At 42.8% G+C, this 16,145-nt stretch overlaps 1 protein-coding gene and 1 non-coding gene across 2 annotated transcripts; both read right to left on the minus strand.

Moving 5' to 3' along the window:
* Positions 1–7,144: 7,144 nt before the first annotated feature.
* MPV17L (MPV17 mitochondrial inner membrane protein like) lies at positions 7,145–15,028 on the minus strand. Its single transcript, XM_027118299.1, has 4 exons — positions 14,719–15,028; positions 12,017–12,087; positions 7,576–7,605; positions 7,145–7,492 (listed from the first exon to the last, which is right to left on the minus strand). Exons 1-4 carry the CDS (start codon positions 15,026–15,028, stop codon positions 7,313–7,315), a joined length of 591 nt encoding a protein of 196 aa, XP_026974100.1. The 3' UTR covers positions 7,145–7,312.
* Positions 10,571–10,643, minus strand: TRNAG-CCC (transfer RNA glycine (anticodon CCC)). The gene has a single exon. It is a non-coding gene; the product is annotated as a tRNA-Gly (tRNA).
* Positions 15,029–16,145: the final 1,117 nt, after the last annotated feature.

Raw genomic sequence — 16,145 nt, forward strand, 5'->3', positions numbered from 1 at the left:
CATATTACAAGCAACTTACCTATCACCCTTAAAAAAAAAATTCACACATCACCTGCAGAAGATTCTCTAATACTGTTCTCACAAATTCATTATTGGCCAAAAGCCTGGAAATTGTGGTCCACTTTAGTAATACTTATCATTATGGAGCAAAAACAGACTGCAAAACCTTGGCAAATTATAATTTTTGTGTGGTGGGTCTGTATCTTACTGTTCAGTATATTAATTTAATACTTCATGTCCCTTTATTAAGTCCTCTAAATATTGTTTTCTCTGGCATTCAACCCATGCATAAACTGACTTTTTCCCGTTTTCCTTTCATAGCAAAAAGTTAAACTGGCCAAATGTACAACAACTTTACTGACATACCTTTTTCCCCCCTAAGAACATTCTCTTAATCTTCAATTTAGAGGCCTGCTATTGAAGAAATCAAGTCGACAGGGAATATTTTCACTTTGGTTTAGCAGTTTCTGTTTCAGCTTTCCAATTTACAACCCTTATGCAGAAGACATTCAGAAAGAATGACCCATGAAACTTTAACAAACCTGAACTCTACATGTTACTTTATTTCATTTGTTCTATCCCCCTTCAAATTCTAGAACTAAAAGCTAACAGATGGGTACAAGGAAAGGAATTCCATCTCCCATCCTCCAAGTTAACTTCCTGATAGCCACTTACTATTTCCATTATATCCACAACAGTTCAATTATAATATTGAAACAACAGAAAGGGACCTGATGGCAATGTTAAATGAGTGCAGCCACTACGGAGAATAGTATGGAGGTTCCTTAAAAAACTAAAAATAGAGCTACCATATGATCCTACAATCCCACTCCTGGACATATATCTGGAGAAAACTCTAATTCGAAAAGATACATGCACTCCAATGTTCATAGCAGCACTATTTACAATAGCCAGGACATGGAAGCAACCTAAATGTCCATCAATAGATGAATCGATAAAGATGATGTGGTATATATATATACAACGGTTCGAGTCCAACAGTAGAAGAAAAGCCAATGTCCCAGTTTGAAGGCAGTCAGGCAGTAAGAATTCTATTACTTGGGATGAGGCCAGCCTTTTTGTTCTATTCAGGCCTTCAGCTGATTGGACAAGGCCCACCCACATTAGGGAAGGCAATCTGCTTGACTTAGTCTACCAATATAAATGTTACTCTCATCCAAAAACACCTTCAGAGAAACACCCAGAATAATGACTGACCAAATATCTGGGCACCCTGTGGCCCAGTCAAGTGGACACATAAAACTAACCATCACAAAGGGTAATCTAGTGGTTTGGAGAAGGCCCAACTATCAAGATTCCACCCAATTCCCCCTTTTTTGTTTTGGCCATGCCACATGGCTTGCGGGATCTTAGTTCCCTGACCAGGGATCAAACCCAGGGCCCCTGCAGTGGAAGCATGGAGTTCTAACCACTGGACTGCAGGGAATTCCCTCCACCCTTTTTAAATTTTTTTTTTTTTTTTTTTGGCTGTGTTGGGTCTTGGTTGCTGTGCGCGGGCTTTCTCTAGTCGCGGCGAGCGGGGGCTACTCTTCATTGCGGTGCATGGGCTTCTCATTGCGGTGGCTTCTCTTGTTGTGGAGCACAGGCTCTAGGCACACGGGCTTCAGTAGTTGTGGCACGTGGGCTCAGTAGTTGTGGCTCGCAGGCTCTAGAGCGCAGGCTCAATAGTTGTGGCGCACGGGCTTAGTTGCTCCGCGACATGTGGGATCTTCCCGGACCAGGGCTCAAACACATGTCCCCTGCATTAGCAGGCAGATTCTTAACCACTGTGCCACCAGGGAAGCCCCCTCCACCCAATTATTAAAGACAAACAATCCAGTCTTTGTAGAGCTGGGGAGAGGTGTGACGAGATGGTTTTCAGAGGGTATGTGCAAGTTGGGCCAGGGGCATCAAAGCCTACAAGTCATAGCCATCTCCAAGAAAAGACAATTTTATGGGCCTGAGGCCAAAGTAGGTGAAGGTCTGGACTGTGCCCAGCTTAAGACAGAAACAGCTGCCTGCACATGGGGATGAAAATGAAAGGGCCATCAGTCCAGACTGCTCAGCAGCAGTCCAGAGGCAAAAAACAAAGATGCGAAATCCAAATTACCTTCATTCATTCAGCAGTATTACAGGGCCTCTGCTACATGCCCAACACTGTGCTAGACATTTCAGATACAAGTATGCATAAGAAATATATTCTTCCCTCCAGAAGCTCAGTCTAGAAGGGAATACAAATATGCAAACAGATAATGATTATCCATTGTGGAAGGCTCACAATACATTGCAATGATAGCATAATGTAAAGTGTCTCAGAGGTCTTCTTGCCACAAAATACCCTCTTATCTCCACCCCCTCCCACCACAGCAATAGTTACTAAAATTCCATCCAGAGATTCATTTGTGTTAGCAATTAAAACACAAAAAAACAAAACTCAACTACAAAGGCTGTCATCCACATCTCAGTAAATTAGCTTAATAAACCTACTTTTCTAAATGTAGCTGAAATCAGTCAGATAGAGAGAATGGGAGTTTTGAGAGGTGAGGAAAAGACATGAGAACGATTTGGAAGATATCGCACTAAGTAAGAGAGAATGCAGGGAACGGGCATCCAGAGGAAGGAGAGGATCTCTGAAAAGAAAGGGGACACTTCAAGGTCAAAATCTTCAAGTACAAGGACCCATTAACTTTCTAATACTTTCAGAAAATGAACCTAATTTCTAATGGAAGCTGCCTCCAGAATGTTCACTCACTTCAAAATTCTCCCTAGGGCTGATTGATCCTTCCACATTTTCTTCCCCCAGAGGGAAGAAAAGATCCAAAGAGGAGGCTCTGCTACCATCTCTCTACATCATGGCTGTTATGTCATTTAAGTAGTCTGATCCCTAACTTCATCACAGTTATTCTGTCCCCTTGGATTGTCTTGGGTGGTCAGGGTTAGGGAGGGATGAAGGACAGGAGAAGGGGGCTTGTTATGGCCATTCGACAGAGAAAGTAAGGAAGGTATGGATAAATAAAGATTTAAGGAAAGGAAGACACAAGGGGGAAGAGAACTAAAAAAAAGATATGCTTCTAACTGATATATGCCAATAATGTTACTCAGTTACTAACTATTCCATTTTATTCACTTGGTTGGCTACTGCTCACAGTAGCTTGAAATTCCAAGTACATCCTTTATTGTTAATCTCCAGATTTCCCCTTTCACTTATTCCCCATTATTAAAAGAAAAATTTTCAATAGTTGTTTAATTGCATTTTCTGTTCCTTTAGATTCTAAACATTGTGGGTAAAACTAGGTTAAGTGTAGTCAATGCAAGGTCAAGATCTTCAGGCACAAAAAATCCATTAAATTTCTAATTTAATGAACCTAATTTCAAATGAAAGCTGCCTCCAGAATATATGGTTAAGCGTGTTCTGGGTATAATTTGTTTTGGCAAACACTATAGAAATTCACATAAAATTTCACTGAACTAAAAGTAAATTGCCCACCTAGCAAAAGATATTTTTCAATAGCTTCAAATGAATCCTAAAGGATGACAATTCTTGGAGAGAAATAAAGTATGGGTGAGTTAGAAATTGTAATTCTGGGTCATCTACCTCAATTAGAGAGACTATCTATGTTTAATTTGGTTGTGGTTAACACAGTTGACTTGGAGGCCTTATTTAGACACAACCTGAAATACCAAAGTTAAATCTCTATATCTATGTGTTTTACAGTGAAAGAAATGAAACAAAATTTTCTTCAAAGTATTAAAAACCAAAATTGCAATTATTAATGAAGTACTAGAATGTGAAACTGTTTTTCTCTTTGAATTATCTTTTAGTAGCTGTAATTTCTCTGATTCATTAAACACTTTTCTTATTCTGGCCCCCCAAAACATCAATACAAATAAGATAAAGTTTTCCTAAAGCACCCTTCATAAACCCCTAAATGAACCCCTAAATGCAAAATCTCATGAACCCCTAAATGCAAAATTTCACTGACTGTGTAGTGGGCAGATAATCACTTTGTCTGCTGAATCACCTTACTGACAGATTTTGAGGAAAATATTTTTACATGCCACTCTCAAACTTGTTATCAGAAATTGTTATGCAAAAAAAATTGCAAACTTGCAAACTTTCACATTGCCTAATTTTTCCTCACCAAACCCACTATGATATAGCTAAAAGGGAATAATTTTCATTAATTTTCCTACAAATGAAAAAGACTGATAGGTTACAAATTATGCATGATTTTTAATTACAAGTAAGCTGGACAGAAACATCTACTTTATTCAAAGTTGAGGAACAGCCAATGGAAATTTCCCTCTAATTTAGAACTTAAATGCCTTTCCTTTTTCTTCTCTTTCAAGATCTCATCTCATCTGATCCTATCATCACCACTCCAGTTCACAGACCTTCAGTCTTGCGACTTTCCATCCTTCAAGACCCAGCTCAGGCATCTCCTCCATGGAGCCTTCCCAGGTTGCCTCAGGCACCATGATTTCAAAGTACCTACCGCTTATGTCACTAACCTACAGCTGGGATGCATTACTTGAGTAATATTCAAGCTTTCTATTGACCACTTGTCACGGATGCTGTTCAAGCAATCAATGATGAATCGGATTAGATGTCCTGAGAACCTGATTATCAATTTCTTCACTTATACTCCCAACTAGACCATGGACTTCTTTTAACAGTTATCGCCTTGTTGTTTACCCTCTTCACATCCCTACAGTGGCCCTTTAATAACATTTATTATTTACATAAGGGTTATGAAATTTTATCTACTATGGTTATCCTGGTGGACTGTAAGGATGGTTGCATCCACTTGTATAGAAGGAAAAGATCTCCCCTGAACTGAGAAATCATTTTTCAGTTATCTGGGTAAAAGGCCTATATCTGAGACTGGAAATGGAAACCATGAGTCCAAAAAGATGGGACTGGGCACTCTTGATTTTACTGGTAGCAGGGCCAAGGAGACAACTCCCCGGTAGTGGTGGCCAATGGCATAACCATACAATGACCATCAGGGCATCAGAAAAGTAGGAAAGCTGGGTAGATGCCATTAGAGTTACAGGTAAATACCTCAAATGCCAGGACCCAGGATCAAAAAGCAATATTCTGTAAACTTTTTTCAAAAAAATGCTTCAACATCCTCTAAATTTCCCTTTTGTTTTCTACACGTATTAGGTCAAGTTGTTTTGAAAATTCAGTCTACCTCAACTCTGTCACGGGAAATCAATGAAAGGTTTTGCCTTTGCCTGAGCAACCAGGGGGCCAGAAAAAGGGCCAGGTGGCAACACACAAGCAAGTTAAAGAAACCTTATGAATGGGAAAACCTGGAAGAAGAATAAGAGCCACCTGCTCTGTTCTAAACACTGGAAGGTTGAGAGCGTGTTTTACCAAGGACAGCAGCATTTTAAAACAAACACTGCATTATTTCGAATGAGTTCCATTTCTCACACTAAAAAAAAAAGTAGTCCTGCATAAAAATTAAAAGGGTATTATTTGCAAAAATTCAGAGAATACATGCTACATATTCTCTCTAACAGAGTAACACATTATTGAGTAAAGATTATCATACTTTTATGAATAATAAGCTTTTCCCCCTCGACAGTATAAACAAGGTTCGTTTTCTGAAATATTTTCCCAAACACTATTCTTCCACCATAAGTAATATTGAAGCTCATCTAAAAGATTGCCAGGTAGTTCTTTCTATAGTTACTCTGGATATTCTTTTCAAATGACAAAACGTGTCTTATATGTTGTGAAATAGCTCTTCTGTTGTATGAACTACTTGTAAAACTACTGAAAAAAAATTATTTTAGAATTAAACTATCTAGAAATTTCCTTACTCTTGCCCCAATAATGTAAAATATATTCATATCTGTTAAATTCAAATAAATCCACACTTAAAAGTTATTTACTTATGACATATAAATTTATATTACAAGTTATATAAATTATATGCTTAAAATATTTAGGCATACATTCTTAAATTAATCTTAAATATAAATTCTCAAGATAAATATATTAACATCTCAGTGCTTCACATCTTTAAATCTGTGAAGCACTCCATGGGAAGCAACAGAATAGTGATGCAATTCTCGGGTGAAAATTGCTAAAACTTCTTAAAATAGTCAAATAATTGTTAAACCCACTGGTTTTGAAGTTAGAAAAACTGAGTAAATCTGAAAAACTGGATCAAGTTTCTCATGTACACCTTAAAGATTACCTATAAAGATTTATGTTAAAGCACTAATTTTAAAAAAGATAACATCAGTGTGAATTTGGGGTAACCATTTTCCCTGGAACTTTATGGAATAGAGTTCTCCCTTCCAGAAGAAAACTTATTAATTTTTTTTAGAAACTTCACTCAATCTATTTCTTTTAAAAGTGAAATATTTTATATATTTCATATATCTAGGAAATGGGATATTTAGCCAAGTGACTATGCTGGAAACTAAAAAACATTAACTAAAAAAATAATTAAAAACTATAAAAGTAGAAGACATCAGTAAACTACACTCTATACAGAACACTAATCATACACTGTGCACATTTCTTCTTACATAAAATGTACTTGCAGAACTTTAGTATTAGCATAACAATAAATTATTATACAGCATTTTAGGGGAAAATCTGGTTATTCCATATTCCTGATTGAATTCTGTGTAAACAGAAATTAACTATAAGGACTATTTTTGGTATAAAAGGTAATCCGAGCCAAAAGTGTTTAAGAGATAACCTGAGATTTTAGAAGAGAGATGTGTACAATCAAAATGGAAGCTCCTTAAATCAACTGGCAATAAAATATTAGACCAGAAATAGTAATGATTATAAACTGCCATTCTGCCACTGTTATTGATATTAACCAAAGTATTAGGGAAGAGAAAATACTAGAGAAGTATCAATAATACTTTCGGATTAGAATAAAAAAAAGGAGATTTGAATAGAATTGAAAGTTATCATTGCTAATTAAAAAACAATTGGGTTGGGCTTCCCTGGTGGCGCAGTGGTTGAGAGTCCGCCTGCCGATGCAGGGGACACAGGTTCGTGCCCCAGTCCGGGAAGATCCCATATGCCACGGAGCGGCTAGGCCCGTGAGCCATGGCCGCTGAGCCTGCAAGTCCGGAGCCTGTGCTCCGCAACGGGAGAGGCCACAACAGTGAGAGGCCCGCGTACCGCAATAACAAAACAAAACAATCGGGTCTACAGAACAGTAATTCTTCAAAATGGAGCACATAACTGGTAAGCAGGGTACTTCATCTGCAGGCAATCCTCTGCATTTAAGGGGAAAAAATTAGGCAATTTCAGGGAGTTCTTGACTTGTCATTTCTCTGGAGGTCTTTCAACTTCATCTGTTCCCTTTATATAAAGGAAAGTAAAAGCTGATTTCAAGGTACCATCACCACCCTGTTGTGAAAAGCAGAGGAAAGTGGCCCACAGAAAACCACAGAGCCCAGTGTAAGCTGTTCTCCAGTGAACAGGAACGAGGCTGAAGTTGGTCAGCTATAACAGAGAGAGAAAGAGTCTTTTAGGGCTCCATATAAACCAGACCCATGAGTTGGCATTCTAAGTAGTTTGAAACTCACCTGTACAAAAGGCCAGTACATCAGACCACTCTGGAATAAAGAGAAACTTTATTAGGATGCTTTTTAATCGCACAAAACGATCACACAGTTCGTTCTATAAAGCATTAAGAAACACCAGGCAGGTGGAATGTGGACGCGGTATTACATTTCAGACTAAGCGGATTAAATTAGACTACTTATGGTCTCTTGAGTGGAAGAGGGTAAGGAGTTGTACAAACAGCCGTTAGGCACAAGAATAAAGATTTTTATTATATTCACAAATTTACAATAAAAAGTCTACCTGAATCAGTACCAATTCTGGAAGACAACTGCTTTCAAAATAACAACACATATTTATTTATTTAAATTTATTTATATTTTACTTTTGGCTGCGTTGGGCCTTCGTTGCTGCGTGCGGGCTTTCTCTAGTTGCGGCGAGGGGGGGATACTCTTTGTTGTGGTATGCGGGCTTCTCATTGCGGTGGCTTCTCTTGTTGTGGAGCACGGGCTCTAGGTGCACAGACTTCAGTAGTTGTGGCATGCAGGCTCAGTAGTTGTGGCTCACGGACTTAGTTGCTCCGCAGCATGTGGGATCTTCCCGGACTAGCGCTCAAACCCGTGTCCCCTGCATTGGCAGGCAGGTTCTTAACCACTGAGCCACCAGGGAAGTCCACAACACATATTTATATATTGCAATTTTCCTGTTTGCCCATGCAAATGATGCAAGAGAAATATTGATAAAATACAGGATCATCAATCTTTAAAACTCTAGACTAAACTGTTCTTTATGGTGATTTGATAATAATATATTCTAACTACTTCATGCTACAGAATAAGTTTAGCTTTTAAGATGTATTTATTTGTGGGAATTCCCTGGTGGTCCAGGGGTGAGGACTCGGGGCTTTCACTGGTGGGGCCCAGGTTTGATCCCTGGTCAGGGAACTAAGATCCTGCAGGCCGCGTGGTGTGGTCAAAAAAAAAAGATGGATTTATTTTAACAGGCTTTAACCTGTTCATTCTGACAAAAGAGTCATCATTATGGATTTTTTTTTAAAGATAGAGATCTTGGTATGTAAATTATATCTTAAAAAAAAAAAAGCTAGAGGTTTTTAAAATAGTCCTTACAAGTGGTATTACACTAGTAATATAAAGGTGGTATTATTTTTTCTTTTTTTGTTTTTACTAATTTTTATTTTCTAAAGTTTCTATAATAAACTTAAAATAAAAGCTATTTAAAGTTTAAAGTGTATACTCATTTAAGAATTTACTACTTTAGGGGCTTCCCTGGTGATGCAGTGGTTAAGAATCCGCGTGCCAACGCAGGAGACATGGGTTCGAGCCCTGGTCCGGGAAGATCCCACATGCCATGGAGCAACTAAGCCTGTGCACCACAACTATTGAGCCTGTGCTCTAGAGTCCGCGGGCCACAACTCCTGAAGCCCATGTGCCTAGAGCCCGCGCTCTGCAACAAGAGAAGCCACCGCAATGTGAAGCCCGCGCACCGCAACGAAGAGTAGCCCCTGCTCTCAGCAACTAGAGAAAACCCGCGTGCAGCAGCGAAGACCCAATACAGCCAAAAATTAAATAAATGAATAAATAATAAATTTATTAAAAAAAAAAAAAGAATTTACTACTTTAGGAAAAACGCATCCAAACATGGCTTCACTTCTTATGGCAATTTTTTTTCTTCAGAATGTAGCCCCACTCAGTGTGCAGATCTTGGTCTCCCATGCCATTCCCCACAAAAAGGAAAAAGGACTCCTCAAAGAAATGGTTGATTCCAGGGCCAGAGTAGGGCAGGTACAAGGTACAAGATGAGCCTAGAACATCTATCTTTATGATATAAAGTAAGGAAGTGGCTTAAAAAAAAAAAAAGATGGGGGGACTCTCACAAGGAAATAGGAGGCAGCTTGAAGCGACTCTCACTGGCCAAGTCTGGGACGTTTGCAAAACAAAAATAATTAAACACAGCAATGAGTTATAAACCATCGAAAAAATGGGAATCCCTGAGTCCCTACTGATAACAGAGAAATAAACAAATAACTGGGAGAGAAAAGTGGGCTCTTGCTTACAGAATGCTGCGCGCTACCCAGTAAATGCGGATGGGTCACCGTAGATGTGTCCTTGCCCATCAACCCTACTTCCAATCCATCATCAAGACCTACCAATTCTATCTCCTAAGTATTTTTGAAATCCTTCCTCTGCCCACTGCTTCATGATTTCTTACGTGAACTTGGTCACAGTAACCCTCTAACTGGTCTCCCTTGCCAGTAATCACTTAAGTTCAAGATCCTTGGCATGGCCTTCAACACCTTCCAAGATCCAAAGTCATTTGCAGTTGTTCCTCAATTCATATTTTATATTCTATGAATAGCATCTCTTGTAGGTTCTCCCTTACAGGTACACCACAGTGTTTTATGCATTCCTTCCTCGGCTCCTTCTGCCCCTGGAAAGGCCCCAGGTATCCGCCTAACTCCCCTGAGTTCTTTAAGACTCCGCTCAGGCATAACCTGCCCCCGGAAGCTTTCCTTGAGCCGCACCCTTACATCTCCATGCTGTGCTAAGTACCCGTTTGCACGCTCTGAGCACTGCTCCTGGCATTGAGGTTAATGTTTGTCTATTTACTTGTCTATCTACCCCACTACATTGTAAGTCCCTTAAAGACAGTAGCAATGTGTGTGCGTGTATATCTCTCTCTATATATATATCTATATATATATATGTTTTGTGTTATCTTCTGCTAACACCTAGTGCAATGCCTAGCAGATAGTTTCTTGTTATGGGAGATCTTCAGGAAAGTCCCCAAATGGTGCTGGACATCAGACTGCCGGTACCCTCTTTCTTCTCAAGGGCATAGATACAACTGACTCATTTGGAACCACTGTTTTTGTTGTGTTTTGCTTTTTTCTTTTTTTAAATATTTATTTATTTATTTGGCCGTACCAGGTCTTAGTTGCAGCACCCAGGATCTTCGTTGCCGCATGCGGGATCTTTAGTTGCAGCATGTGGAATCTAGTTCCCTGACCAGGGATCGAACCTGGGCCCCCTGCATTGGGAGTGAAGAGTCTTAACCGCTAGACCACCAGGGAAATCCCAGAACCACTGTTTTTAAAAAGGTGTGTAAAAGTCGCCACGTTTCTACCCAATGAAGATAGCCTGTATGTCTTCATTAAAGAAGGAGAATCTGAAATATCTGCAAATCCTTGGTCAAAGCCCCTTTCTTTTACAACTCTGCTTGGCTTGCTCTTCGTATAAATGTATAAATGTTCCTTTCCCAAAGTAAAGCAGAAGAAAATCATATTTGGATGTCACCATGGGCCCATAACTTTTGCCTCAAGAGAAGTAACAAGAGTTCTGAATGCTTTTCCCCCCGGAGGGGCTCGGCAGCATGTGGCTTCCACCCTCCCTGTCATCTGCCTTCAACCACCAAGCGGGTGATAATGGTTCTCGTGCTCAGAATAGTTCAACAGAAGATGCTGGGGGTGTGGGTGAGGGTGGCGGGATGGCTGGGGCTGGCTTGGCACTGCTTTTGATCAGGAATTAAGTAGATGTGGAGCCCTAGACAAGGCTGTGTATATTCTGGAATCCTGAAAATTCACCTCATTGTCATTAATAGAATCAAATAGAATCAAACATTGTCATTAATAGAATCACACTAGGCCAGAGATGGAAAGCATCCCTGACTCTGCCAGGTCTTGAGGACACTGCTCAATAAATCTTCATTGAATAAATGAATAGATATTTGTGGGATTGGATCATATATATATTTGTACTGAGCAAACAGGGCAAGAGGTGACTTGATTCCAGCCTCAGGATAACCCTGGGAAACACCTTCCTTTTCTGTAAATACCTCTGTGATGTCAAGAAGGTTCCTTTCATAGGGACTCAGCAGAATGCACACTTGGAAACATCAGCTCTAAATGTGAGAATGATTCCATTAAGCCACTCACATTCTACTATTCCTATTTTGCAATAACTTCTTTGGCTCCAAAAAAATCACCGTGATCACTAACAAGAATAAATATAAGAATGTCAGAAATCGTTGTGAACATTGACTAAAATTCAGAGACACATATAGACACTCTTAAAGCTTCTCATTCAACTATCAAAACAAATTTAAGATCTGTCAAAATATAGTAACCTGTGCCAACCAACTGGAGCCCTAATTTAAGAATTTTTTTTTTTTTTTGGTGGTACGCGGGCCTCTCACTGTTGTGGCCTCTCCCGTTGCGGAGCACAGGCTCCAGACGCGCAGGCTCAGCGGCCATGGCTCACGGGCCCAGCCACTCCGCGGCATGTGGGATCTTCCCAGACCGGGGCACAAACCTGCGTCCCTTACATCGGCAGGCAGACTCTCAACCACTGCGCCACCAGGGAAACCCAAGAATATTTTTATTTAAATGTATTTAATGTTAAAAAGATACAAAAAGATCCTGGTCGTATTTTCAAAAGTCTGTCTTACCTTATATGTATTCCAGAATTTCTGTCTCAGGTCCAAAAATATGTCATCCTTTTCCTGGAGAATACTCATACCTATTTGAAAAAACACACACCAAAAGAATTTTAAAAGATTTAATACGAAGAATACTGTATAACAGCTCATGTTCAAGTTTTCTATTCCAATATGCAAGGTAACCACCACTATCACTAACTCAGTATGTTCCGTCTGACCCAACAGTGAAAACAAAAGATAATCTCCATTCTAAAGTTAGGTAAATTTTAAAGTGATGATAAATATGAACTGAGAATAGCAGGGTACCGAGTTATAGCAGAATGATTATTTTTTTAAAATCTGTTAGAGAATTCACAAAAACCTCAGTGTTAGCATGGTGGGACTATTGGTGACTTTTCTTCTCTCCCTTCAAAACATGTTGTGAAATGTTTAAAATTTTAAAAATTTAATTTCCTTCTTTTACAAAAAGGCTGCTGGACTCTGGGTATTCTAGCAACTGCAGATTTCCCATCTAAGAGGCTTTCTAAATGGAATTTGAAAGCAGAACACCAGTTCAGACTTCCTAAAAACATCCGAAAAACTTTGACGTTCAACAACCCTGAAAAGGAAGTCAGGGAACAAGGACAAAACCCTCCTATTTTAGGAAAATGACAGTGCTTTAAAAAGTTTCCTCCAACTCTGATTAGGAAGAAGGGGAAATAAAATCTTTTTAGTCAATTGCAGGGGATTCTTAGAACAGGACTGGTAAGAAAACGGAGCCCAATATTGGTAATAGTATTCCACTTACCCAGCACTAATTAAGGGCTAAGCACTTGATGTGTTTTCTTTCATCTGACCCTCCTAACCCTCAGCTAAGGATGATGGAGTTGCAGAGGAGGAAAAGAGCTCAGAGAGGTTGATAGTGATCCAAGTCCAACCCAGGTGTGGATTCCGAGCCAGACCTTTCAATCACAACTATTCTACCTCCCAAGGCAGCCCCAGCACAAAGGAACATCTGATACAGGCAATTTCCAAGTCTGAAGTGCCTTGAACAAACATCCAACCCACCCCCTTCCCACCATTCCCCCTTCAGTTTAACATGAGGAGAGGGAAACAGGGCCCAGAAATCTGAAATGCAAAACAAAGAAGCAATGTGGGCAGGAATCGGTTTCAGGGGCCTCGGGCTTGAACCACAGGCCCCAGCAGCCCTGTGACTGCAGCATCTTTCTGGTTTCAGGAACACTGACATTCCCCAGGGAGATGAAGACCATGACATGGATTGTGTTGCTTTCGGGCAGGTCGTTTATCCCTTTGAGCCTCAGTTTCCTTGTCTGTAACATGGGAATAACAATACCTGCCTCACTGGGTTGTTTGAGGATTAGATAGGAATATGACTCCCAAATGCCAGCAGCCCCCAACCCTCCATCCCATCACCAGAGTACAAGGGCACTGCAGTAACAGGCATGAGGAACCTGTTTGCCAATCTGGCCTGGAAGTCACGCGCTGGGATCAGAGACAGATCTTCTGATAAATCAGGCAGCTCCTGGTCTCAGGTCCTCTATCCCCTGACCTCAATGACCCCATGGGCCATGTGGTTGGCACTGCATCAGGCATGTTTCCTGTGGAGTTTGTGAGTGACTGTGGCCCCCAAAATAAGATCCAAGGGGCAGTGTAGGTTCCTTCAAAGTGGTGACTTGACCACTTCAACACAGTTTAGAAGAAAGCACCAACAGCCACTGACAAGACCCCTTGGGGGATCTGTGATCTCCAAGGCCAAGGCCAGGCCCAGGACCCCTGAATTTTCTTAGGGGATCGGGTGCCCCTCCCCTGCCCACTCCCTTCCAAGCAATAGAAAACGCTATGAAGATGAAGGCCACAGAGCCCTTGCCATTGTTTTTAGAATTTAGGGCGCTAAGAAAGGTTCCCAAAGTCAGGCCCTCAGGCTCCAGGGTGGACTTTTTGAGGAGGGGGCTCCCCAGACCCTCACAGGTACACAGTCCTCTCATGGCAGGGGTCCGAGGTCTCCTGACATTTTCTGTGGGTTTTGATATGGGGATGGGACCCCCTTCAGGGAAATCTTGTTACAAAATCAGCACTACCGCCCTGAGCACACATTTTGAGGGGAACCGGGCCGCACCTCAGATTCCACCGGCTCTACCCGCACCATCCTGAATCCCCTCACCTTTTGTTTGTATGTTGAAAAGGAGTATCCCGCCAGTGGAAAGGAGACCCCGCCCCACAACATGGTCACGGGGCTCACAGCTGACATGGTAGCAAGCTGGGGTCTCCTCGACGTTCCCGTGGACCTTTATCAGGGGAAAACGGATCCCCAGCCCTGCCTCCTCACTTCCGGCCTACGTACGCCCCAGGACCCCTGAAACCTCCAGCCCCAGACTACGGGCAACCCAGCGTCCGAACTGCGACCTGGCCCCCTAATTCCTGGCCTCCCCGGCAACCTTCCCTCAATTTCTTTCCCCTCAATCCTGTTAATCCACGGTCCCCAAACTTCTCGACCCTCGCACCTCGACCTCCGGCCCTCATCCAGACCCTCCCAGTCCCCCTGAACCCTGGCCCCCACCCCAGGATTCCAGCCCCGGTCCCCGGCCCCCAGAGCCCCAGCCTCCTGCCTGGTCCCAGCCCCTGAAACCCCGACCCCTGCCTCTCGTCCCCCAATTCCGGATCCGCCTCAGTCCCCCAGTTCCGGCCCCCAGGTGCCTGGCCCGGCTACTCACCGAAGTAGAAGGCAGAGACGTACACCGGCCCGCCGAACGCCTGGTCGCACAGCACCTTGGCCAGGACGGCGCGCGGCGCGCGCCCCGGCAGCGCGCGCTCCAGCAGGCGCAGCCACACGTAGTTGAAATTCGCGTGGAAGGCCACGGCCACGGTGGCCACGTGCCGCGTCTGCCGCCAGTCAGCAGGGCCGCCCCGCAGCCGCTGCTGCAGCGCGTCGCCGGCTGAGAAGAGCGCGGCGTAGAGCAGCACGTTCGTGGGCCAAGGGTAGCGCCGGACGGTGCGCAGGAGCTCCCGCCACCAGCCCGCCATGCCCGTGCCCTGGGCGCCGGCCAGGGACCGCCGCCAGCTCCGGGCCACGCCCACCGCCCCCTGCCCCCCTACCCCCTACCCCCAGGCCTCCGCCCTCTGCCCCCAGCCACCGGCGCACCGTCTCCCGCCACCTGCACCTGCCTCCTCTCCACGCTCGAAGGCGATTGGGCGCCCCGCGTACACTCAACTGCACCGACCAATCCCGTGGCCACTGGCGATCCTGGAGGCTGAGCTTTTGAAATACTGCTGGTCCGCATATGCATTAACCCCTTACAAGTCATGTCCAGAACAGGCAAATCCTTACAGACTTAAGGGGCTGGGCGATGGGGGGGATGCGAAGTGACTGCTAACCGGGTGTGGGATTCTTTTTTGGGGTGATGAACTATTGTATAATTAGATAGTGGTAACAGTTGCACGGAAAACCATTAAAGACCCTTTTAAAATTTTTATTTATTTATTTTTGGCTGCGTTGGGTCTTCGTTGCTGCGCGCAGGCTTTCTCTAGTTGCGGCGAGCGAGGGCTACTCTTCGTTGTGGTGCGCGGGCTTCTCCTTGCAGTGGCTTCTCTTGTTGGGGAGCACTGGCTCTAGGCGCACGGGCTTCGGTAGTTGTGACGCACGGGCTCAGTAGTTGTGGCCCACGGCCTTAGTTGCTCTGCAGACCAGAGCTGGAACCCGTGTCCCCTGCACTGGCAGGCGGATTCTTAACCACTGCGCCAACAGGGAAGTCCCTAATTACACTTTAAAATGATGAATTGTATGGTATGTGAATTATATCTCAAAACGAACCAAAAAAGGTTAAAGAAGAAGGGGAAAATTGGGGAAAAAAAGTGGTGTGGGCAGAATACCAAAACTCAGTTACCAAGATGGCAGTGTATTTTAAATGTCTTAACATACAAGGAATTCACACTTTCGACACACACACTGACTATGTAACAGTCTTTAGAGACAATGTCAGAAGTTAAACTTTCAGGCCTTTCATGAATGTGAGGTGGGATTCAATGGGGCTACTGCCTTCTTTTCAGAGTCTGTGCCTCAATGAATATTACCTCCCAAATCATATGCTGAGGTCCCAAAAGCAGGGGGTCATTGGAAACCCAAACAGCAGATGTAACCTCT

Source organism: Aethalodelphis obliquidens, unplaced genomic scaffold, assembly GCF_003676395.1.
Source record: "Aethalodelphis obliquidens isolate GAN/ISIS:26980383/991018 unplaced genomic scaffold, ASM367639v1 scaffold18, whole genome shotgun sequence".
Classification (NCBI taxonomy): Eukaryota; Metazoa; Chordata; class Mammalia; order Artiodactyla; family Delphinidae; genus Aethalodelphis; species Aethalodelphis obliquidens.

What these genes read in the sequence shown, in the direction of transcription:
- MPV17L (XM_027118299.1), bottom strand. Translation starts at nt 15,028, where the DNA reads ATGGCGGGCTGGTGGCGGGAGCTCCTGCGCACCGTCCGGCGCTACCCT. An exon ending in AATTCTGGAATACATATAAG is followed by an intron (nt 7,606 to 12,016) that starts GTAAGACAGACT and finishes TCTTTATTCCAG; the next exon opens with AGTGGTCTGATGTACTGGCC. An exon ending in TGTACTGGCCTTTTGTACAG is followed by an intron (nt 7,493 to 7,575) that starts GTGAGTTTCAAA and finishes TCTCTGTTATAG; the next exon opens with CTGACCAACTTCAGCCTCGT.